General features: G+C 43.2%; 1 protein-coding gene across 1 annotated transcript; it reads left to right on the top strand.

The window, feature by feature from the left end:
* Positions 1 to 214: 214 nt before the first annotated feature.
* Positions 215 to 26,802, top strand: LOC306924095 (eukaryotic translation initiation factor 4 gamma 2-like). The gene is made up of 19 exons (XM_079502438.1): positions 215 to 319; positions 10,375 to 10,518; positions 12,045 to 12,147; positions 12,824 to 12,955; positions 13,217 to 13,283; positions 14,118 to 14,269; positions 14,615 to 14,725; positions 15,034 to 15,216; positions 15,601 to 15,742; positions 16,168 to 16,331; positions 16,542 to 16,652; positions 17,406 to 17,531; positions 18,199 to 18,303; positions 18,446 to 18,661; positions 18,928 to 19,186; positions 20,677 to 20,881; positions 22,661 to 22,875; positions 23,761 to 23,882; positions 24,400 to 26,802. The coding sequence occupies exons 6-19, from the start codon at positions 14,186 to 14,188 to the stop codon at positions 24,463 to 24,465; spliced, it is 2,109 nt and encodes a 702-aa protein (XP_079358564.1). The 5' UTR covers positions 215 to 319; positions 10,375 to 10,518; positions 12,045 to 12,147; positions 12,824 to 12,955; positions 13,217 to 13,283; positions 14,118 to 14,185; the 3' UTR covers positions 24,466 to 26,802.

The raw sequence follows: 26,802 nt of genomic DNA, 5'->3' as shown, positions 1-26,802 counted from the left end.
TTAGTTTGATTGAGGTTTGTTGATGTGTGTTGTTTATTTGACATCGGCCATGTCTTTGTTATTATGGAGTTGTTCAAAAGCTATAACCTGATAAATTGCAACGCATAATCCTCAGTTAAATAAAAAGTGATGTCACAGCAGCATATTTTAATGAATAGAAGCCATGACATGTCACTTTAATCTTGTGTTTTGTATTTTTTCTCTCCCCAGTACCGTTTTCCCCACCCCTCCCTATTCTTCTTATTCTTTTAAAGATTCTTCATTGTCAAGCCGCCAAAGTGGAGAGTGCGATTGCAGAAGGGGGTGCTTCTCGTTTCAGGTAATTACTAATTACCAAATGTTTAGAAATTGTGACGTTGTCATGCAAGCCCAAGTGGGGAATTGTTGACCTGTCATATATATATAGAGTTACTTGAGTGGCAGCGAGAGACATGGAGGAGTCGCATGAGTGACATCACTTGGGCAGCGAGAGAGAGGGAGGGAAGAGGAGACGCACTATGCGGGGCTCACTTGATTTCACAATCCCCGCATTTTCCGCATTATAAAGTTTATAAAGTCATCACCTCACTCATTCGTTCAGTCATTCACACAGAGAAGCATGGTGGTGCGGTGAAGCGCCCGTCTGTCTCATGGTGGTGAGGTGTGTGTGTGTGCGCGTGCGATCGGCTCTGTTTTCGTCAGCGCTGTTATTTTGCATTGCTGTGTTGTGGAACACATGTAGCATACACCAGCGGTTCCCAAACCTTTTTGTCCATGCACCCCGTTACCTCCTGACCTAGCTGACACACCCCCCACATGGAAATATAAATTGCATACGCTATATAGAGACATATATTTCCTATTTATCCACATATATGAACCTGAATATGGCATATATATATATATACAGCATAGGCTATATTCTGCATATACTTGCCATATATAGGCATAATATATTTAAAATAACATTACCACCATTAGCCTTTTCATGTCGCGCACCCCCTAGAAGGTGCTCGCGCACCACACAAGGGGTGCACGCACCACAGTTTGGGAACCACTGGCCTACAGTAAAGTTACACGACTCATCCACCCAGGTGATGGCAATACTAATCACCAATTGCATTGCAACACTTCTGTAGAACGAATTACATTTTGGGCAGGCAAGAATAAAGATGTCCCCCCCCCCCCTTCGCACAATCGAAGCACTAAAGGTTTTCAAAGAGATATACCTGCCAGCTGAGTATACTAGGCTATAAAGGCTGAAATGCATGCATTTGCATTCCAATGGGTGATTGAGGGTCACGCTCTATTCTACACGCAACGGCCAGTCCGCTGCCCACTAATAGTTCTCAGGTCTGGTGTTTGTCCTCTCTTGTTGAGTGGTGCAGCCTATCCTAGGAACGGCAATGTCTGTCCCTCCCTATGTCTGTCTGTCTGTATGTCTGTAACATACATACGGGCGTATGTATGTTTAGGGGCGCTTTTGCACCACTCACTTCAGACAGGTCTGATTTTTTTTCATGTATGGGGATAAAGACCCTTGCACAACACCAGATTATTGTTACTTAGGAGATGTAATATCAGCACACAAACTGAGCCTTAATTATGTCACTGTTTCTGTCTTCATTACATTGATTGGAGTGGGTGACAGTATTATCACACAAAAAGATGACATTACCTACCTAGGTTCTATCCTGGAGGCAAATCTTTCCGGTGATAAAATGGCCACCAACGTAATCAAAAAAGTCAACCAAAGAACAAGATTCCTATACAGGATCTCCTCACTGGTCAACAAAAACACCTTGAAGACCCTAACAGGAGCCCTCTTACAAGGTTTCTTCGACTATGCATGCACCTCTTGGTACCACAGCACCTCAAAGGCCCTTAAAACAAGGCTCCAGACTTCCCAAAACAAACTGGTCAGGCTTCTACTTGGCCTCTCTCCCCGAACCCACCTCACCCCTGCCCACTTTGACAGGCTGGAATGGCTTAGGGTTGACGACAGTACAGCTTGCAATGGGTCTGGTCCACAAGATTCGATACACTAGTAGTGTATCGAATCTTGTGGACCAGACCCACAAGATGGATGTGATGAATTGAAAACAGTGGGCCCTATTGTAAGGAAGTATTTAGACAGGTACATGGGTATCTTGGTAGTGTCACTACCAAGATACGCATGTACCTGTCTAAATATTTCCTTAATGTCAATGAAGTCCACACCCACAACACCAGAGGAAGATCAACAAACCATGTGCAACCCAGATTCGGCACTAACAAGGGACTAAATTAACCACCAACTAACCACCAATTAACTACCAGCAGTCATAAAGACATGTGAATCCCTTGACTCCTTCAAAACTCTCTCAAAGGGCACCTACGGCCTGGGCCATGGCTCAGTGGTCCAGGCACCTTGGCTTTTACCTCTATGATGATTTCCTGTTTTTGGCTATATAGAAGTGTATATTTGTACGTCTCTAAATGTTTTGATGAATTGAAAACTTTGGGCCCTATTGTAAACGAGTGTAATGCTTTTATGGTATAGTCCACAGACACACAGTTTCTGTATCGAGTTGTGCTTGAAATGTACTGTGATTCTGCAAACTGTTAATAAATACTTCAAGTCTTCAATGAAAACATCAAGCATATCAGATGACCATGGCAGGACCCCCCCCCCCCCATACAAGAACCATAGTTCCACCACATTCCACATTTTTTATGGCATGCCAGGACATTTGTCTCTCCACACAAACCTAAATGTTTAACTTCATGTCAAATGTGTGACTTGCAGTAATTCTATGTCCATTTAATATGTCACTATACTGGTGTCATGCAAGACCTTGGGGTGATGGGCAACTGACTAGCCAAAGACGTTGACTCTGATCTTCATACATTGGCCATATTAGATTTCTAACCTTGGGTGACTGTAGAATATTCTCAGCATTGTTTTTTGCAACCGCAGCGCAGGTCTCCTTTACTATGGAATCGTGTATTTCCCGTCAGTGTGTGCAAGCCCCCATATATACTCTCTTTTCCAATTTGGAACTGTGGATGTGTGCAACAGTATCTAGTTAAACAAGACTAAGTTAGTTTGTCTGGCTAAGACAGCGGAATTAACAGTACGGATGGAGAGGTAACCGAGTAATTGGCCTTTGAGGCTGTCTACTTCAGGGGTGGGCAACTTTGACGATGGAGAGGGCCACTATATTTCCACACTCACTCCCTAGGGCCATATATTACTGTCGTAGCAAAAATAGCCGATCTACAAGCTCAAAACGCCTCGCTCTGCGACACGGTTTGAGCTTGTAGATCGGCTATTTTTGCTATTTTTTTGCTATTTTTGAATTGGAATCCTGAAAATTAACATTTTTATGTCATTTCAAATGCCTTTAATTATACGTGTGTTGAAGCATTGAGCTACTCATTTAGACTGAAGTAATTAAAGCGGGTCGTGTTTGCATGCTGTGCAATTGTAAACAGCTGAAACCAATATTATATCAGTATCCTGACATTAACCTGAGGGCCGCATTAAGTGAAGGTGGGGGCCGCATGTGGCCCCCGGGCCGCCAGTTGCCCACCCCTGGTCTACTTGAATGCAGAGTCGAGCCATTGACGTGTCTCAAAGGCGGTACAGATTCTGTGTTGGGAGCATATGAGCCACTACATTGTCAATGAGGTGAAGCTAACAGCTCCTCTTTAGGGAGTGTAATGTAGCAGAAATTATATACATTATACGCAATGTTCCATCCTCTCCACTGTGTTCTTGTTTGTGTCCAGTGCTTCTTCGGGGGGAGGAGGTGGTCGGGGTGCACCTCAGCACTATCCCAAGACTGTCGGAAACGGGTATGTGTAGTACACAAAAACATTTACCAACAAGAACATACATTTATTTTTTTAAATCATAGGGGTCTAGCTGCCATTCCTATCCAGGGCATGTATTTATTAGAGATGCAACGATACTGATTTTTCAATTCCGATCCGATCCGATATATTAATTTTTGAAATTTCCCGATACACTCCCGATATCCGATATTTTACATAGCAAAAAAATGTAATACAAAATGCGCATTGACATTATTTTTGGTAGCGTGGCATTGGTTAGAGATCTCAATCTCTCAAGACAAAATAGCCTGGCTAACAAGCCTTGAGCCTTACCGACAGAACTCGGGGAGAAAAAAAATACCTCAGGTCTCAGGACGTTTGTTATGGTGCTGGTGTTGTGTTTATGCAACTTTAGTTTGCAAACTCTGTCTTTGTCTTAAGAATTGCACTAAACTTACAATCTGAATCAATATTTGAGCTTCTGAGTTCTGACAACAATGTCATGGTTTCATAACTGAGCCAATTATATAAAGACGGATTTAACCGCGACGACGACGTGCGCTTATTCTTCATCATCGTCACAGCAGCATTTCCAATGGCAATAATAAAGTTACAAAGATTGAATCACATAGCGCTAAACAGCACGTGTGTGCAGTTAATATATAGCAGAAGAATGGATTACAAGAGCAATATCATCAACAACAATGTCAGAACGCAGCTGTGGTGTGGAGATGATCGAGTCTCCACCACACAACTGCGCATGCAGTGACTTGACTGATCCGTGCGACGACGGGTAAACTTTATACTTCTAATACTGTTAAGTCTGTAAGTGATTCCATTCTCTTGCATATTGCACCTTAGTGGGTCTTTTTTGTCTGTGCAGAACGGACTGTAGTAAACATTAAACACGTTTCCCCCTCCTGTATCGGAGCGTGTATCGGTGGCGTCAAATCCGATCTCCGATACATTAATTAAGCTGGATCGGAGGCCGATCCCGATATAATATCGGATCGGTTGCATCTCTAGTATTTATACTTTAAGCAATTGTGAGTCTGTTCAGGGCGACTGTGGCTCAGGAGGTAGAGCAGGTCGTCCAATGATCCATGGCTTCCGCCGCAATCGGTGTATGAATGTGTGTGTGAATGGGTGAATGTGCATTAAGCGCCTTGGATAAAGGTGCTCAGTGATGTAAATAGGGTGCGTTTTGCGTCCCAAAACGCACTTTATAGTTTTGGGACGCTAACTCCGCTCAACCTCTGCATCCACGGGATGCACTGCTGTACTCAGTCAGCATACACAGTAATAATAATCCACGTGGGGAAAAAAAGAAATCGTGGGGGGAAAAATGCGGTAAAACAATAATCTACGGACACGATCATTTTGCATGCCCGCATCCGACCTCATCCTATGTTATAAAACATAAAATCCACGTAGGAATCGTTCTTGTAGAACCACTAGTCTGTAACAACATTGTCAACACAGCGCGATGTGCGCCGCCATGTTGGCTCTGAGACTCTGCGCTCAGGCAGCCTCTAAGACTAGAGCCGTTTAGAGACGGAGAGTGACGACAATGGAGTGATCAGTGACGCATGCAGCCCCACGAATAAGCAGTGAATGGAGATGTCGCAACTCTCTCAACTAAACGGCGCTGCCTCCGACAGAAATATTTAGGGGAACATGTTTTAGCGTGACAAGCAGACCCGATTCAATGGGAAACACACATTGTGTAACACACGCGGATATTTTGACTAAGTATAATAATTGCAACTGCAAACAACTTTTGGTTGGTTTAAGCTATGTTAAATCCACTGTTGCCCACTATTAGTATTTCTTACTGAGTTGTGCTTGCTAATACTACTAGCCTACATTAAAAATATACTGTATAGGCCTATTTGATATGTTTATATATTTTTGTTTTATAAAATAAAATAAAAAATGTTTTATTATTATTATTTTTGAGTGGTGCAACCACTCCCTTACGGAGCTATGTGTATGGGCGGGTGGCTGGGTGTCTGGGTGTCTGGGTATGAGCACGAAAACAGCATGGTTGTTTTTCACCATCTGTGCGCAACCTAATGCACACACAAACACGCACGCACGTATTAACTGTATGCTTTCGGGGGTGCCAGTACATTACAGTACAGTAGAGGGGCCGCCACACACGGTAACTCTGTCATTCTCAACCGTTTCGGACGCGACGCGGCACGCCAGAACCGGCCCGGCCCCCTGGGCGTGTTCCTGGGGGTCTGGAACATCCCCCGCGAACCCCCACACGGAGTTGCATCCCCTCACTTCACACAGGTGTGATTTTTTTGGGACTCATTAGAATATTTTGGGACTCATTAGAATGACCACCTGTGCATCCCGGGACTCATTACATTGAAAACCTATTTACATCACTGGGTGCTATATAAATGCACCATTTACCTTCTGTTCAGTTATGCAGCCATTAAAGTGTGCAGTCTACTTTGTCTCAAGCAGGCAACACATGATGAGCAGTAATAGGCCTTGATGGTGGGTCTGAGTACACTTGATGTTGACATGATGTTACTGGCACTTAAAGAAAGAAAAGCAGGTGCGCTTCCTCTGGATAGTGGATACTGCCCTTGGTTAAAGGCGTAGTGAAATAAAAAATATGTTTTTCACACTTTTAGACCATATCCGTGGTCATCATATGGGCATACCTAACAATTACTTCCTGAAAACGTGCTGTGTGATGACGTGTAGAGATACACATCGATAAAAGCCAATAAAAATGAAGCTCACCAGCTTGATTCCCATGCTTCCTGATTCCTCCTCCACAGCTGGTTTTGATTAAATAACTACTCGGTTTTTAATCCAATTCAAGATGACATCCAGACAGAGTATTACTTGTTTTAAACTTAATCATCATGCTAAAATATGTATATAGGTTGTGTATAGGTTAGAAATAATCCGCTGGCTCTTCCGCATGTCTCCCTGTCACTTTGTTTACAAACGAAATTCACGTGCAGGAAGTCAGACTTTGAGACCCCATAGTCTGGAGGGATGCGACGCTCTGATTGGTTCAGGAACTTCAGAACCAGCGTTTCAGACTGAAACGTCAAAATAAAATGTCCACCATTTCCGTTTCCCTACACCTTTAAGGCAGTGGGTGCTCGGCTATAAATACAACTTGACTCATAAACCAACAAAGTGGAAAAAGCGGCACTCCAAAATAAAAGATGCAAGACTGGCTCAGATGCAATTTCTCAGATTTGATAGAGAATGCTACCTTTAACACTTACAGCGCTAGCATTTATTGAAAAATTAGGATCTAATTCACGCCAGCATTTTTCGCATTTGAGCTCTTATTTTGAAAAGCCACATTTCCAGTCTACCTGAAGTAGATTATCCTAGGATGCTGAACGGAGCTTGGATAGGCCTTGTTTACTATATGAATCCAAGCCGGGGCACTGGAGAGCTCCACATCGCCGGCTCTGTGCCGTCAAAGAAATACAGGCGATTGAAAGAATAGATAGAATGGATTATTATGGCGACGATGATCTAAGATGGACGATCCAGTGCTGTGCTAACAACATAGCTAGCTAACCGGCTAACGTAAGTAGCATTATGGCTCGATCGATCGAATGCACTATAAAAGCGCAATTGCCATTAATCAACGGCAATGGCGGTAAGCGTTAGTATCAAAATTAGGCTTCAATTGCCATTAATCAACGGCAATGGCGCTGAAAGAATTGAGGTGCAATTCGCTGGTTTTAGATCAAAATAAGTAAGCTCCTAGGTTAATGTAAAGTTTAAACCCATGAAATGAGATTGGGATATTATTGAGCTCGGTTTACTTATTTACTGCGCCATGTTTCTAACTCACAACTGCATATACTTGCAGTTTTTCCAACATAGAGCATTGCTCAAATAATCCTTTGCCTTTGAGCAAGCTGTCATATTCAGTTGCCCTTCAAAATGCACAAATATGAAGCACACCTGCTGCATAAAGCGCACAGTCAGTTCTCAACGCAACGCGTCGCGTCAGCAGCACATTGAGAGCTTGTGGATCTGTCTTTTTCGACTCGCGACACGCTGTAAACCAGGGTTCCCCAATTAATTTTCCTCGAGGGCCATATTTTGACTAGGGTACCAGGCTGGGGGCCGAGTCCGCACGCGTGAGGTCGAGGTCTTGCCCTGAAAATTCATTTTCAGGGCAGGACCCCATTTGAAAAGGATGCCCAGTTTGACATGCATAGGCTACTGACCCCCATTTAATGCCATTTATATCTGGGGGGGGGGGGGTTCCGTTGGCCGCAAGGGGGCGCTCCGCGGGCCGCAAATGGTCCGCGGGCCGCCTATTGGGGTACACTGTAATCACATTGCACGAATATATCGTCTATCGGCGACTTTGGGCCAGATGATTGGCGATAGGAAAATGTTGCTATATCGCTCTGTGTGTGTGTGTGTGTGTGTGTGTGTGTGTGTGTGTGTGTGTGTGTGTGTGTGTGTGTGTGTGTGTGTGTGTGTGTGTGTGTGTGTGTGTGTGTGTGTGTGTGTGTGTGTGTGTGTGTGTGTGTGTGTGTGTGTGTGTGTGTGTGTGTGTGTGTGTGTGTGTGTGTGTGTGTGTGTGTGTGTGTGTGTGTGTTATATTTTGGCTATGTGCAATAACTAACTGCAAGCCAATGAAGAATGAACCAATCGGTAGCATTGTCAGTTTGTCTTAAATTCATATTTATTTAGTTGCCAGCCTAATATGATTATTGCATTTTGGCTATGTGCAATGACTAACTGCAAGCCAATGAAGAATGAACCAATCGGTAGCATTGTCAGTTTGTCTTAATTTCTAATTCATATTTATTTAGTTGCCAGCCTAATATGATTATTGCATTTTGGCTATGTGCAATGACTAACTGCAAGCCAATGAAGAATGAACCAATCGGTAGCATTGTCAGTTTGTCTTAATTTCTAATTCATATTTATTTAGTTGCCAGCCTAATATGATTATTGCATTTTGGCTATGTGCAATGACTAACTGCAAGCCAATGAAGAATGAACCAATCGGTAGCATTGTCAGTTTGTCTTAATTTCTAATTCATATTTATTTAGTTGCCAGCCTAATATGATTATTGCATTTTGGCTATGTGCAATGACTAACTGCAAGCCAATGAAGAATGAACCAATCGGTAGCATTGTCAGTTTGTCTTAATTTCTAATTCATATTTATTTAGTTGCCAGCCTAATATGATTATTGCATTTTGGCTATGTGCAATGACTAACTGCAAGCCAATGAAGAATGAACCAATCGGTAGCATTGTCAGTTTGTCTTAATTTCTAATTCATATTTATTTAGTTGCCAGCCTAATATGATTATTGCATTTTGGCTATGTGCAATGACTAACTGCAAGCCAATGAAGAATGAACCAATCGGTAGCATTGTCAGTTTGTCTTAATTTCTAATTCATATTTATTTAGTTGCCAGCCTAATATGATTATTGCATTTTGGCTATGTGCAATGACTAACTGCAAGCCAATGAAGAATGAACCAATCGGTAGCATTGTCAGTTTGTCTTAATTTCTAATTCATATTTATCTAGTTGCCAGCCTAATATGATTATTGCATTTTGGCTATGTGCAATGACTAACTGCAAGCCAATGAAGAATGAACCAATCGGTAGCATTGTCAGTTTGTCTTAATTTCTAATTCATATTTATTTAGTTGCCAATAATTTAACTGTTGGCCAGTGTTTTGAGACATGTTGTCTTTTATTGCTATAAAATGAATGGTAAAAACTAATTCTACATGCATTAAAAAAGTGGCCAGTGGTTACAATGAAAGTGGCAAATTTCAGTGGTGGAGTAAAAACAACAAGGTCACATGGCTTTGGAGAGTTTGGGCAGCAGATCTACAAGCTCTCAACATGTCATGCTGCAATGTGCTGTGGGCTTGTAGATCACCAAATTTGATAAACTAGCTCCATATATGGACGCTGGGCAGGGGCCCGGTCCAGAGCCAGGGAAAAGGCCTTTTTGGGGCGGTTCTGGACAATTACACACACACACACACACACAGAAACTTGGTGCATGTATAGATAGATATTGAATTGAATAAACGTATCTTTTTTTCCCCCCAATTTCTTTTAGTTTTTTTTAATGTTTGAAGCCTGTGCCTGCACTTCATACAGCACTATGTTCCGTATGCTGCTACAGTACATGTTTGCACTTGAATTAAAAAAAAAGCTGCAATTGATGGAGGGGGAAAGTGTTACTGAAACGATGTTGGTGCTTCTTGCACTTCATTTTTATAAGCAAGAAATGTTCTCCAATGCATTTAAAGGAAACTGTAAAAAAATGTTTTAACTTAAATTAATATCGGCTCATATCGGTTATCAAGCTTCTCCAGTAATCGGTAATCGGACATATCGGCCAAAAACCATATCGGTCGATCACTACAGTGTCCCCTTGTGATTTATTACAGGTCAAGTGTGATATAAGTTGCTGTGATTTACAGGTGGTTGGTTCACACACACACACACACACACCAGATGTCATGATCGGATCGTAAGTGACGTGATCGTAACTCAAAGTCTCCTTCCTGTGTTTTGGTTATAGCGAGTTCCTGGGGAAAACCCCAGGGCAAAGCCTTCTGAAATGGGTTCCTTCACGAAGCACTAGACGAGATGTCAACTCCAGCAGCTCCAGCAACTCAACCAACGAAAAAGAGCGACACGATGCCATCTTCAGGAAAGTGAGGGGGTAAGGTCAAAGGTCACTCACTGCTCTGTCCTAACACGTTGGCCAACAAGTACACTATGTATTGCAGTGTTGATTTTGTCGACTAAAACTATGACGAAAAATGTTCGACTACCTTTTTTCACTGACGAAAACTGAATATAAATGGAATTAGAATTAGAATTACAAGTCATTTTATGTTTGGTTGCATGTGAGCTATTTTTGGCTATTTTCACCAAGTGTAAAATCAGCCATTACGATGACATCAAGGCCCGTCAAAGTACATTTTAGTCGACTAAATCAACTGTAGATTTAGTCATGGTAGGGCTGGGTCAGGTGTTTATTACATTGCACATGGTAATAGTGGGGCTGGGTCAGTTTATTACATTACACATGGTAATAGTGGGGCTGGGTCAGTTTATTACATTGCACATGGTAATAGTGGGCTGGGTCAGTTTATTACATTGCACATGGTAATAGTAGGGCTGGGTCAGTTGTTTCATAATCATGCGATTGATTGTCAACGACACGTACAAAAGGCTCTTAAAATGGTTCAATAGCCTAAAAAGACATGGCAAAAGTTTAGGGATGTGTCATGTAAGTAAGGCAAGATAGGGCGAGTTTTTAAGCCCCTTGTGTCCTGTACAAGAGACTCCTAATTTATCATAACATCCCTCTGGTGGTACGCAGAGCAGTCACCCAAAAAAGAAGGAAAGACAAAAGTGGAATGAAATACCAGTATTTATTACTACAGGTAGTTCTTCTGACCAAGAAATTGATTGAAATAGGCTCTCCAGCCGTGCTGAAATGGGCATGACAGCACACCTAGCAGTTAATAGAAGATTTGGGAACGGATTAATCACATTATAAATATCATCAGTTGTGCTGATTAGACAGTTTGGTCAGAGCAGCGGCGTTATTGGATTATTACTAATGGAACAAAAAATCACACCCGTGTGAATTGAGTGGTGCAACTCCGTGTGGGGGTCCCCGGAACTTCCAGACCCACAGGAACGCGCCCAGGTTGCCAGCCCGGTTCCGGCAAGCCGCCCCATGTCCGAAACGGTCGAGAAATGACAGAGTTACTGTGTGGGGGAATTGGCACAGACCTCTCTCTCTCTCTCTCTCTCTCTCTCTCTCTCTCTGTAATTAGCAGGCAACAGTGCAACACTATCTCTCTCTCTCTGTTTCTAGCACAACAGCGCCACTTTTGCCCCTACTGGTACTCTAAACATTGTGACATAAAGACATAGGTTAGGAAATAGGGAGGGACATAGGGACATTGCTATTCCTTGGAGGGGTTGCACCACTCAAAAAAAATCAGGGAATTAAGTGCAATTTCCCTCCTGTGTTAACTATGCATATAGGATGGAGCAGGTCTACGCTCCTGTATTGTTATTATTGTTATTATGGTGATACTTGGAGATCCAGATATTTTCTGAGGTGGTACTTGGTATAGAAATGTTGAGAACCACTGCTCTTCTAGACTAATCATGAAAATGCTTTTGCTTTCAACAATGACACTGACATCCCGTTCACTATTTCTCCAGCACACTCAACAAGCTCACGCCTGAGAAGTTTGACAAGCTATGCCTTGAGCTCCTGAACGCGGGCGTAGATTCAAAACTCGTCCTCAAAGGAATCATCTTGCTGGTGAGCCTCATCTTTTTTTGCTTTTCATACATTATTCTGTGAAGTACATTCTTTTCATACATAAAACATTATTCTAATGGTATTCTTTAGTTACTGGAAATCAGTGTTTATTTTGGCAGCAAATTTAGATTTTCGTTTAGTCATAGTCCTTTGAATACAAAAACATAATTTGTTTTAGTCATCTGAAACGGTTTAGTGTTAGTCTAGTTTTAGTCGACTAAATATCATAAGATTTTAGTCGACTAAATGTACAGTTGATTTAGGCGATTAAAATTAATTTTGGCGGGCCTTGATGCCGTCGTAATGGCTGATTTTACACGCTGAAAATAGCAGATCTACAAGCTCACAACTCGTCGCGCTGTGACACGTGAGCTTGTAGATCGGCTATTTTCAGCATGCAGCCAAGTGTAAAATGACTTATACTGGATCTCTTGTCCACTAGTCCCTTCCTAACATTTTAGTCTAGTTTATATTTGTTGACGAAATTGTCAATATATTTAGTCTTAGTTTTAGTCATCATAGTTAGTTACGAAAGGAAAAAAAGTCATAGTATTAGTCGACGAAATCAACACTGCTGGAAATGCCCTCATGTGACTCATACTTACCGGTAGTTATGCTCCAGTGGCTTCGTTAATCTTGCGTGAATCTCCCTATAACCCCCTCTCGTTCTCTCCAGATTGTAGACAAAGCCCTAGAAGAGCCGAAGTATAGCTCACTCTATGCTCAGCTATGTCTGCGTTTGGCAGAGGACGCACCAAACTTTGATGGCCCGCCAGGAGAGTTTCAAACAACCCAAAAGCAGAGCACAGTAAGTCTGGTTGAAAATGTATGTTTGCCATTAGCCATTAACTCACTCCGTGTCACGTGACGCCTCCTGGCGCCTTTCTTTAATGTACCCCATTGCCACTGACGCCTTTTAAATATCAATTAATTTGGATGCTCACCTGTCTAGTTTCCCTGTGTAACACTCCGGTTTCGCTCCGGTTTTCATTTCCGGAAAAACGATTAATGTAAAAATCAATTACTGATTCTTTAGTCTTTACACACCATCACATCTTTTTATTTGCAGACCTTCAGAAGACTTCTGATTTCCAAGCTTCAAGATGAATTTGAAAACCGTACCAGAAATGTTGAAAGTGAGTAATCCCTGTGTCACTGATCTCCAAAAGTCCATTTTCACTTTATACTTCTTCAATGTAGGGTTTCCCAAACAATGGATGGGGACTTTGTGAGCTTGTATGTAGATTGTCTATTTTCACTTATAAATAGGGCTTAATCGGAGCAGCAGGGGTGGTATTGCAGTCGCTGTACCGCACTGTTGTGACGAAATTAGAGCTGAGCCAGAAGGCAAAGCTCTCTGTCTACAGAGCAATCTTTGTTCCTGCTCTCACCTATGGTCAGGAAGTGTGGGTCATGACCGAAAGAATATGGTCGCAAATACAAGCGGCCAGGTGGCTGGCATCTCCCTTAGGGATAGGGTGAGAAGTTCAGTCGTGCGAGAGAGACTCGGAGTAGAGTCGCTGCTTCTTCGCCTGGAAAGGAGCCGGCTTAGGTGGTTCGGGTATCTGGTTAGGATGCCTCGAGCGTCTCCCTAGGGAGGTCCTCGATCCACATCCTCGATGTACGTCCCACTGGCAGGAGACCCCGGGGCAGACCAAGGTGCAGTTGGAGAAATCGCATCGACTCACTGGCCTTGGAACACCTCGGGATCCCCCAGGAGGAAGTCTGGAGCTCTCTGGTGGAGCTGTTGCCCCTAAGACCCGACTACGGCTAATCGGTTGAAGATGGATGGATGGATGGAATAGGGCTTAAGTTGTCAATTCATATGTTCATGTATTTCTGTGAGTTTTGGTCCCAGGGAGATGCCAAAATGTATCTTTTGGACCTTGAGCTAAAAAGTGTGGGATGAACTGCTCTAATGGATGTTCCCCATATGTCTCTATTGTGACTCTCGCTCTCTTTCTCTCCAGTCTATGACAAACATGACAACCCTCTTACTTCTGAGGAGGAGGAGCAGCGGGCCATTGCCAAGAGCAAGATGCTTGGCAACATTAAATTCATCGGGGAACTTGGCAAACTCGACCTCATCCATGAATCTATCCTTCATAAGTGCATCAAAACAGTATGTGATGCCCGTTTTTATTAATTGTGTATCAACTGTTGTTTTCAATATTCCCTGGCTTACACATGAATTATAAGGGAAAGAACATCTCTGATCTTATTCTTTAGCGTTCTGCTGATGATGACCTTTGCTTTTGTATTGTACCATACAAGTTTACATTTATATACATGTATCAGTCATATTATTAAGCCAGTCTTAAAATTGTATTTTGGTTTCTGACATAAGTAGCATGCAGTCCCAGTTTAACGATGCTAAAATCTCCATGTGTCTGTTAGGATTCATGGTATGTCTAATATTCCAAATGTTATATTGCATATTAAAATATTAATATTCTCCTCTCTGAAGCTTCTGGAAAAGAAGAAGAGAGTCCAGCTCAAGGATATGGGAGAAGATCTGGAATGCCTCTGTCAGATAATGAGAACAGTGGGGCCGAGACTCGACCATGAGAAAGCCAAGGTACGTGTTCTGTAGCCTCACACAAATTAAATGATGACTAAACAGCCTGTGGTTGAGGTGGTATGAACTCCACGGTAGCTTAAAATGTCGTGCGGAAGTGAGAGAGAAATGGGCGATAGAGAGAGATAGCCGTTGTCTTAACGTTACCAGCTCAGTGAAATGAAACTAAATACATGCATGCTTGTTTTGTTTTTTTAACTTAATGTAACTTTTCTACTGGTGTCATATTGTGTATTTTGTATTCATGGTTATAATGTATCAGTCTTATTATATTATGCGTTTAATGAACAACCTCTCTCCCCATGCAGTCTTTAATGGACCAGTACTTTGGCCGTATGCATTCCTTAAAGAACAACAAGGAGTTGCCTGCCAGGATCCGCTTCCTGCTGCAGGACACGGTGGAGCTTCGAAAGAACAACTGGATCCCCCGCAAGGCCTTCATCGACAACGGCCCGAAGACCATCAACCAGGTCCGCCAGGAGGCCGCAAAAGTGAGTCACAACGTTAACCCTCCTTACAGAGACACTTTGTTGCTGTTTCACACCCCAGCAGAGGGTGATGGCGAGCTGCTACTAGAGGTTGCTAAAAGCAAAGCTGCTGAGCATTGTGGGAACCCGTCATTACACAGCAGCTCATAAGGAGTTAAAATAAATGTAGATATCATATGGGCCGATGCTGACTATGCCTTTAAGGCCCAGGCTACACGTATATGGATCTTTTGCAAAACGCTTTTTTTTGTGTGCGTTTGGGCCCTTCAGCCACACGCAAACGGCTTTTACGGCCACTCAAACTCTACATGTGCGCTAAAACTGACCGTGTGCTTGTGTGTGTGCGCATGTGCGTGCGTGCGCGTGTGTGTGTGTGTGTGTGTGTAGGATTTGGGTGTTTTCATCCCAGCAACCATGTCTCAGGGGATGAGGATGGACTTCTTCCTTGAAGGCCCCTTCATGCCCAACCGGTTCAAACTGGACAGGGAGACTCTCGGGGGATTGGCTGATATGTTTGGACAGATGCCAGGTAATTTACGTCTATAAAACCCAACACTTGCCATTGCCAATGTATGGTCTTTATAGTATAGTATAAATAACTTTATTATTTTATATTTACCGCATAGTAGCGTTCCACATCGCTGGGTAACACTTTTTTTTTTACCTCACCGAGATGGCCGCCCCTGTAATGGCGGCAATCATTAGCGCCGTTTTCCCTGAATTGAGGCTCAGATGAGGTGAGGGACGATGTTAGGAGCTCAATAAAAATAGCACAAGGCTCTGGTTAGCATTAGCGTTTCTGACGCTAGAGAAGGGGACCGACGTTGGCACGATGGGCCGATTCACAGGGTCTTCTTTGCAGCCTTTTTCATGCATTTTGCTGGCACTGGTGACCATAGCGCATGGAGTAAATGGTGGCATGCTATGTGTTAATGTGTAACGTGCTGTCTCCAGGTAGTGGCATTGGGACGGGCCCGGGGGTCATTCAGGACAGATACTCTCCCACCATGGGACGCCATCGCACCAACCCGCTCTTCAACGGTCATGGTAACAACACGGCCCCTCCACCACCCACCCAGTTTGATATGGGAGCCAAGCCTTTTGTCAAGACCAACCAGGTACTGATCCCTTTCTAGGTTTCATTTTTAGTCTATTTGTTGCATGGTTAGCCATTCAAAAAGAATAATTTAAGGATTTCCAATATCCAATGTAAACTCTGGCTTTTTAAAATGGTTGGTCAATTCATTTTTTAAATTGTTTTAAATCGGGATGCTTTCAAACGATGGCATTAACTTGTAATCTGTTGCTGTCGTTATGTTCCTCATCAGGTTCAGAACCAGCATTTCATCAGCCAGAGTCAGAACACGAGTCAGCAGCCGGTCCAGTCCAAGGACATGCCTCCGCGCTTCATCAAGAAAGGACAGGTGAATGCAGATGAGGTAACTACCATGCTTTATTCCTGGCTCTTGTTACCTACCTAGTGCTGGGCAATATGATTGGAAGTAATCTCACACTATTATGACTACGTGCCTATTGGATTTGTTTTATTTTCCTAAACTTCTAACGTTGACACAATTCAACAATGATATGGCACAATAATAGAAAAGACCAAAGTGTAACTAGATTATACATTTCTGATCTAATCCATTTTGGAATATTTATATTCCAAATGTCGTAAAACATTCACATTGGTGCAAATGATCTATTGCCCAGCACTACATGTCAGCCTGTCTACTTGTACTAGCACAGACTCCATGCCCAGTGATTATAAAAAAGACGCGTTATTCTGAGGAGTACAACCAGCTGCCAGTCTTTTACCTGCTCTGTCCCTCCATCTTTGGTCTCCTTCTCTACTACTACTCTTCTCTGTTTTTCAACCTGGCATCTGGTCCACTGACTGCGATTATGAGATATGAGGGCATGTGTTGTGCACTGATCTATGTTGGAAGGAAATTATGACAATTAATGTCTTCTCTCGACGCAAGTAAACGATCATTTCAGCAGCACGCCTCCACTAAGGTCGCGACTTGTCGGAGAGAGAAGCGTCCATTTTTCATAATTTTGCTTCTAGTTTTGTAATGTTTTTTAGATTTTGTATGATGATGTTTGTACATGAGATATCGGTGTGAAGTAAGTGTTAATGATAGACATTTGTCGTCGTGCGCCATGACACTCTGACCATGGTGGTATAGATCAGCCTGAGGCCCGCCCAGTTTCTCCTCAACAAGAACCAGGTGCCCAAGCTCCAGCCCCAGATTCCCACCATGATCCCTCCTAGTGCCCAGCCACCTCGCACCCAGACCCCTCCCCTGGGACAGGTAAGTCCACAAACCGTAGATGGAGTGTGTGCCACTGTGTTTTTGAACCACCTGGCAGGTTAGACCCATCCATTTGTTAAATTGAGAACCCACACAGGGCAAGATAACCTGCTGTATTTATATTGTCTTATTACACGGCTTGGTTGAATGCTTGATTCTGATTGGCCAATCGCCACATTCATCGGTCTGTTATTTATGGATAATGACCGCTCCGCTCTATAACAGACCGATGCCTAATCAAACCCTCGGAGCACCTGCTGTGCTCCGCTGACTTACTGCTGTTTCCAACATGACAGCCATGTAAACACACACACGGTGTCATTTGCAGCTAAGCATTGCTCTCAAATGTTTTTGAAAACATTTGAGCGAGAAATAGACGAAGCTGTACCCCGAAAATGGATTCTATTTGATCAACTCACTTCCTTGTTTTCCGACTGTGCTGCAGCTGGGCAGACGCAGCCATAATGTATGGCTGAGTGGTCATTGTTTATAGATACATCAGCCTGTGTGATTTATCTATAAACAATGAGCACTCAGCCATACATTATCCCTTACTTGATGTATTTATTTAAGCAAAATGCCGGACAATTGAGGATGCTGATGGATTGGTTGTATTGGCTTGATATTTCTAATTGATGACATGCCCTTTGACCTTTGACCCCTCAAGCCTCCACAGCTTGGACTGAAGACCAACCCACCACCCATCCAGGAGAAACCTCAGAAGATCAACAAGAAACCACCGCCTGCCAGGGAGGAGCTGCTGAAGATGACCGTAACTAAACTTTATTTTAACATCTTTAAGGTCAAGGTTAGGTCAACAAAATAACACTGGCTGTTTCACAAATTACATATTAGGACTTGGCCTAGCAACATTTTTCAGTCGTGAGATTTTATTTATTTTTTCTCTCTCTCAGGAGACCATTATGACGGAGTATCTGAACAGTAAGAACCTGGTGGAGGCAGTGAATGGCCTCCGAGACATGAAGGCTCCCAAGCATTTCCTGCCAGAGATGCTGAGTAAGATCATGGTGTGTTCCCTGGACCGCCCCGATGAGGACAAGGAGCATGCCAGCACCCTCATCCACACACTGCGCACCGAGGGCCTCATCACTGCAGAGAACTTCATGCAGGTATGGATGTCACTGTGCTTCATTTTACAGAAGAGGAATTTAACTTTAACCCATTTAAGACCTGAGGCCAGATTCTACAAAATCATGACAGTTTTCTGGAAAAACCTATGTTTTTCATGTGGTTCGCCAACGTTTTCATGTCACCGACCCCCATCTGGAAATATGTTGTTCCAGGGGCCCCACAGAAGCAATTTTTTTAAGTTTGCTGTGAAATAATATATATTCAAAGATTTGCATACATTTTCACGATTTTTCCCCCCCAATAGGCTTTCCTCAATGTGCTGGACCAGTGTCCTAAGATCGAGGTGGATGTGCCGCTGGTGAAGTCCTACCTGGCCCAGTTTGCGGCGCGGGCTATCATAGCCGAGCTGGTGAGCATCGCAGAGCTCGCACACCCACTGGAGAACGGCATGCACTTCCCCCTGTTCCTGCTCTGCCTGCAGCAGACTGCCAAGCTCAAGGACCGTGAGTGGCTCACTGACCTCTTCCACCAGAGCAACGTCAACATGCAGAAGATGCTTCCCGGTATGTCCATGTCAAATCCAACTTGTCTGTATTTACAGGGTTCCCACAGCCATGAAATTCCTGCAAAAGTTTTGAAATTTAGAACTTTTTCCAGTACTGGAAAAGTTTGAAATGGATCAAAGTTATCTGGAATTTTATCAAGGGTCCTGGAAAAGTTATTTGACTTTTTTGGCTCATTATTTTGTAATAAAAAACATTTCCAATATATTTTTACACGAAATATGTAACAAAAGTAGTTTCTTCTCAGAACGCTCTGCGTGATTGCAGCATAATGTATAGGGCGTGACAAAAAGAACAGATCTACAAGCTCACAGTTCACTTCAGCGTGATGCGTACATTGCGTAGTTAGCAAATTGAGCTGACTGTTATATACCATAAATCCTCTTTTAGAAACCCGGGCTTTTATTTGTCTCAACCGATTCCGATACCAGGCTTTTATTGGAAGGAGGCAGCTATAAGAAGGAGGCCTATATTTCTACTTTTCAAACCGATCATAATTCAATGCCATTCCCGGTGATTAATAGGGGCCCGGTAATTAATAGAAAGGAGGACTTTATTGGAGGATTTACGGTATGTTAACTTAATACTGTATGTTTCCTGTTCTCTATGACCAGTGTAAATGACATGTGTTGCACTGTGAGGCAACAGGGGGACGTTTATGAAGGGACCGGAAGGGGGAAACCGGATGTTGTGATACTGTCAGAACCCTGTATTTAGTTCATGAAAAACACGAGGTCGTGGATGAGTTAAAGGAGCATTCAGTGATTTGGAAAACCCTACGGTCCGCCCCTGTAACAAGATGTGCACATGCACACGCTCTACAGTGGGGGGACGCGCAACAGGCCAACGGCACGTGCACCAAGGCCCGCCCCCGCTCGATCATGATTGGACGAAGGCCCCGCTATCCTGATTGGATAAAGGCTGGCTAACCCTAGACAAAAACAAAACCTACGGGGGTTTTTTTCACCCCAGGGAGGAACTCCTTATATGGTCAGCACACTCTATAGTAGGGAGGATTATCACAACAACAAAAAAGTGATACATTTTAAGGTGACCCAACAGAGTCTGTGACGTACCCTCACTCTGAATATGATGGGTCACCAAATGTGGTGTAACACCAGGGTTGCGTCTCAGGTCCTTAAATGTAATCCTCATTTCCTATACTTGCATTTTAGTCCCCCAATGAGGAATCATGTAGGAACCTGAGACGCACCCCAGGAAAGGGGCAGTGTGCTGTTGATAAACTTACTTGGTCAATCACCAAGAATTATGGACACTGCAACAGGGTCTCTTGTCTGTCTCTTTCTCTCGCTCTCTCACTCTGCTCACACACATTGTGCCTTGTAGAGTGCAGAGCCTACCCCCCCCTCCCCACACACACACACACACACACACACACACACACACACACACACACACACACACACACACACACACACACACACACACACACACATATATAATGTGTGAGTATGTGACCTTTCTATTAGAGATTGACCAAAACAAGGACCGTATGCTGGAGATCCTGGAGGGGAAGGGCTTGAGTTTCCTGTTTCCCCTGCTCAAGCTGGAGAAGGAGTTGTTGAAGCAGATCAAGGCAGACCCGTCTCCCCAGTTCATCTACAAGTGGATCAAGGACAACATCTCCTCCAAGCTTCACACCGACAAGGGATTTGTCAACATCCTCATGACCAGGTATGTGGTCAGGGCTAGAAATTGCAACCAGTTCAGTCACAAATGCTCCCAAAAGTGTATGTGTGACCTCAAAAATATAATTAGCCCTTCACTAAGTCCCTCCCCAACCCATCCTTGTCCAATAAGCACGTTGGCAGCTAAGAAAGCTTGACCTGCATAGCAACCGTTTTTGGATTGACATTGGACAATTGCTTTTTGGGGTGGGATTTAGTGAAGGGCTAATTGTGTGCATTATTCACCACTGCGCTCAGCCGGTGCAGTGGTAAAGAACCTGCCCACCACTGCAGTCTACTTAGGGCAGTGGTTCCCAAAGTGGGGTCTGGGGACCCCCAGGGGTCCCTGAGGGAGTTCCAGGGGGTACCCAGCTAAATCATAGTTTGAGTTACAGACCCATAAGGGTCTAGAGTGTACTCTCAGAGTTAAATTAACATTGATTTTACAGAAATTGGGTGTCCCAGAGATAGAAATGCCATTAAATGGGGGTCCGTATATAATGCATATCAAACTGTGGGTCCTTGAAATTAAACTGTTTGAGAATCACTGCTAGAGCCATACAAATCTTCTCTCACGGGGGTCCCTGGCATATCTTTTCAAATGGGGGTCCGCGGGCTAATTAGTGTCAATTCGGGGGTCCTTGACATGAAAAAGTTTGGGAACCACTGACTTGGTTGGGGACCACCAGTGGTCCTTGAGGGGGTTCCAGGTGGTCCCCAGCTAAATGATGGAGAGTTGGTAACCAAATGGACCCATAATATGAAGTAAGAAGTCTACAGTACACAATTAGAGAATGTAGAAGAATTGTTATTTTGGTCAACGTTTGCCTGTTATCTCTCCCATGGTACCAACATCAATACAGAATGGAATTGTGGACAAAATATTATCCAATGACAACAAGATATTCTTTAGTTTTTTGTTTTGAGAAGCTAAATGTCATCAAATGGTGGTCTGTGGCTCAAGTCCTGGATAAATGATGGGCCTTGATATGAAACGGGTTGAAAACCACTGATATAGAGCATTGGCCTGTGTTCAGGGAGGGAGTGGGTGATATTTGTTACTCCACGCCACATACTCCTACAGTTGGGTGCCACCGATATTGTCCCTTATTATTTGACCCATTTAGGCCTGACCTCAAATCCTCCAGTTTTCTGAAATAAATATTTTCACGATTTTTCAAAAACAGCAGACCTACAAGCTCGGCGCGCTATGAGCTTGTAGATCTGCTATTTTTCAATAGCTAAATTATAACATAATGTTTAAAACACCAAAAGGGGTTCCCGCCCAAAATGGGTTAACTGTCCTTTTGCGCAGATCACGCAAACCTCAGCAAAAAGAAAAGGACAATATCGATGGCCTCCAACTGTATATGGGCTGGGGCGGGACATAATTAATTAATTCATACATTGGGAGGTGAAGCGGCGAACAGTCAACGCCAGCGTCCTCACTTCCCACATTAGGGACTTTAAGCAACGACAGTTTTCAGGACTGCTCCGCTAGGCGGAAGTACGGCGGCTATGACACCATCGCCGTAGATGTCAAAATCGTTAAGCAAACAGCCTTCGGCGACGGTGACGCGTCTATGCAGCGTGTGTCAAACATAAACAGTTATGTTTGCCGATATCAGCTAACTTGCCGATATTGCTTAATTCTTACATTGGACGACCTGCTCTACCTCGTGAGCCACAGCTGCCCGTGTTGTGTGTTGGGGCGAGAGCCGTTTGACATAGCCGCCACTCCAACCCCTTCGATGAATTCTCTCTTCTTTTGATTCTTTCCCTCCAGCTTCCTCCAGTACATTTCTCTGGAGCTGTGTTTGAGCGAGAGCGAGAGCGACGAGCAGCTGGCAGCACCCTCCAAGGAACAGCTGGAGCAGGAGAAGCAGCTGCTGCTGTCCTTCAAGCCGGTCATGCAGAAGTTCCTGCACGACCACACCCAGCTGCAGGTCAGCGCACTCTATGCGCTGCAGGTGCACTGCAATGCCAGTGACTTCCCCAAAGGTAACACTCTATGCGCTGCAGGTGCACTGCAATGCCAGTGACTTCCCCAAAGGTAACACTCTATGCGCTGCAGGTGCACTGCAATGCCAGGGACTTCCCCAAAGGTAACACTCTATGCGCTGCAGGTGCACTGCAATGCCAGTGACTTCCCCAAAGGTAACACTCTATGCGCTGCAGGTGCACTGCAATGCCAGGGCCTTCCCCAAAGGTAACACTCTATGCACTGCAGGTGCACTGCAATGCCAGGGACTTCCCCAAAGGTAACACTCTATGCGCTGCAGGTGCACTGCAATGTCAGGGACTTCCCCAAAGGTAACACTCTATGCGCTGCAATGTCAGGGACTTCCCCAAAGGTAACACTATGCGCTGCAGGTGCACTGCAATGTCAGGGACTTCCCCAAAGGTAACACTGTATGCGCTGCAGGTGCACTGCAATGCCAGGGCCTTCCCCAAAGGTAATACTTTGTGCTGCTGCTGGCCAAGCGATACCGGACACAAAAAATAGTTCCATGTGACAGAGGGGTCAAAGTCGACACGTTGCGCTATATGGTAGCAATAGAGCGTCGCAGTCCCGCCCCCTTTCATGACGACGTCAGGCCCAGGAAATAATTCTCCATGCATTTCTCCCCATAGACATTTCAAAAAGTATTTATTTAAAGATCTGTAAGCCTCGAACAAAGCCAACTCGGATCGTGACAAATCATGACAACAAACACAATTTGGGCCTAACAAATAATTAGTAAGAGGAGAAAAAGGGCAGGGTACAACAATCTTTTTGGTTGTTTTTCTTCTTTCTATTTTTATTTTTATTTATTTTTTATGGAGGGACAAAATTGTGTCTTTGATATCCTTGAAGTGGAGTCTTGACTTGTGCCCATTTCTCAGGTATGCTCCTGCGCTACTATGTCAACTTCTACGACATGGAGATCATTGAAGAAGAAGCCTTCCTTGCATGGAAAGAAGACATAACCCAAGAATTCCCTGGAAAAGGAAAAGCTTTGTTCCAGGTAAAGTCCTTAGTTAAGAACAGAGTGTTATCTGGCAAACGTTGTTGGATGATGTAGTGATAAACTGTACTGTAATGAATGTATCAAACGATATAAATGCATGGGTTTTTCTTTTTTGCTAGCTGGTCATTATTGGAAGGCACATTTAAAAAAGGATTCCTGCCCCAGTTAAAGAACCAAACCAGTCGTATTATGTTTCATTGTCCATTTCCAACATCGGCCACATATTTTAACATCATTCTAGACATGTTCCTAATTCACTGTCATTCATGTTGCAAAGCTCTCCGGTGGGGGCTCTTTACTGGCAGCTGAGCTAGTAGTAGGGTACAACAGCAGTGGCAAGCAAATTACTTGGCACTCACTAAACAAAGAAAAATAAGTGCAACAGTTTCTGCTTTCCAGGTCTGACTGCACACAAACTAGCTACGGCATTTCTTTAAAAGTTTAAAGTTCACACAAATTCTGAGGTGTCACTTAAAATCCACAAAAACTAATATATTATTTTCTTGTCCATCAGGTGAACCAGTGGCTAACGTGGCTAGAAACAGCCGAGGAGGAGGAGTCTGAAGAAGAGCAGGACTGAGAAATCGAGCAGGCAGAAACGGGCATCGTAGTGTAGAATAATCCACCTCTTTACACGTGACCACCTAACTATTCCACATGCCCTTCCCAAAATGAAACATACTGTAGGCATAAGTTAACCACTACCACATCACACTTGTGTGTGTCTTGTATACATAAAACCACACGTTTAATGCCTTGGTGTGTTTGTTTTGTTTTTTACCATGCATACATAAAGCCTCTACTATGATAAGCTTAGAAGCAGCATTTACTTAAATGTAACTGAGTCTCTGTCCTGATTGGCACAATTATTCCAAGAGTGGACTGCCTCAAACATATTTGGATTTCCTTTTTTTTTTTTTTTTTTTTTGGTAACAATTGTTTTCATTGTATGGCTTTTCTCTCCTAATTCAATAAGGATTTGGCCCTTGCTAATAGGAAGCTTTTTCTCTCTCTCAATAAGAAATTATTATAATCCTATTAAATGCCTGACAAGGCTGCTAACCAGTAGCATCAACAATGTACTTAAAGGGACACTTCTTCACCCCTTTTGCTTATTTTAATGATGTTTGGGAGACATACACTTTCCTGGGGTTTTTATGTGTCCATGGGCTCCATGATGTCATGGACACTGGGCTCACTTACTTCCTGGACTACATCAAGGACTATTTAAAGAGGATGAGAAGCGAAGACCGTACGGTGGACTCCATGTTGCTCCCTGGAAGGAAAGAAACATGCGCAGTTGAGACCAGGAAGTTGTACATGACAAATCATAGATATGGCAACAAATGGCCCAGCAGATGGTGTGATGCCACTGAAAGGAGAGATGCTTGTATATCATGTCACGTCATTGCATTTTACCTTTTATATTAACGTTCTAACAGCAAGTGGATAAGTAAGTCCCAGCATGGATCATCACACAGACGGTAATGTTGGTCAGACTTGACATAATATGTCAAGTACATATTATGTACAAGCATCTCCTTTCAGTGGCATTACGCCATCTGCTGGGCCATTTGTGCCATATCTATGATTTGTCATGTACAACTTCCTGGTCTCAACTACGCATGTTTCTTTCCTTCCAGGGAGCAACATGGAGTCCACCGTACAGTCTTCGCTTCCCGTCCTCTTTAAATAGTCCTTGGACTACATGTTACATGTTATCTCAGTAAGACAGCCTTCCCCCTAGGAGGAGCAGTGCACCAAAGCATTATGGGAATTGTAGTCCATGAAGGAAGTGAGCCCAGTCAGTATCCATGACATCATGGAGTCCATGGACACTTTGAAATACTGAAATATCTAAAAACACATATTACCCACATAAAAACCCCAGGGAAGTGTTTCTTGTCTCCCAAACATCATTAAAATAAGAACTTTCCAAGCAAAAGTGCTTGGAAAGTTTTTCATCTGATTTATATGTGAATTACCGTCAGTACAAGTACTGCTTCAACACAGCAGAAGAGAAATTAAACCACTGCCAGTGAAATTACTTCACAGGGGTTGTAGAAAGTAGGGTTTTGTACTTTTAGACAATTGATGGCAATATATTTTGGTGAATATTCTACAACTGCATCCAAATAAGTTTCACAGTGAGTTCAGGTGCGTTTTGAAAGGTCAACTTGTGCTTTATTAAAATGTGTATCGTAATGAATAGTTTAAAGTGCTATTCATAGCATCATCTGTCTCGATGAGCATCTTCCATGTTTGTGGGACCCTCTCCTAAATTGAATTCCTAAGCTGACCTCCCTTTCTGATGCTGAATGGTTACAAATGTTACAATTGTTCTGCTGCCGTAACATTTTCAAAAGTTGCCTGTTTCTACAGATGGGCTTGTTTTTGTTTTCTTATGTTGGGATGTTACGGAATCTGAGATCCTAGAAGAGCCCAAGCAAATGGACGCATGATTTAATCCTAGACCTACCCTGATTGCACACTATATATCTATGAAGGCTGTTTTCAAGATGAAGCTTCATGTGTTGATACTTAAAGAACTAAAATGGCTTGTTTTAATTTGTCTGCTCTGTATCCTGTTTTTGTATCTAACTCCTTGGGCATGGGCTAATATTTGTGGTCTGTCTTGCCCACAACATTTGAGTGGCAGAAATGTGGCCTGTTTATTTCAAGTAAAACAAATTTTTGCCTGCCTTTAAATTTGACAAATAGAAATAAAGTAATGATTGATGAATAATTTAGTTTTTGTGCACATTTGTGCATTTCACAAATAAACTTTGTCAAACATTAATTTAGCCAGTGTGTTCAAAGTAAAAGGCAATGCATTTAAATTGTTGTAAGGCATTCATTAATATTGTACACAGCTATTGCTTTAATGTCAATAAAGTCCCGTACATGAACACCAAAA

Source organism: Electrona antarctica (genome assembly GCF_951216825.1).
Source record: "Electrona antarctica genome assembly, chromosome: 5".
NCBI classification, from domain to species: Eukaryota; Metazoa; Chordata; class Actinopteri; order Myctophiformes; family Myctophidae; genus Electrona; species Electrona antarctica.
Note: the sequence above shows the minus strand (reverse complement) of the source record. Positions and strands in the feature narration are given on the sequence as shown.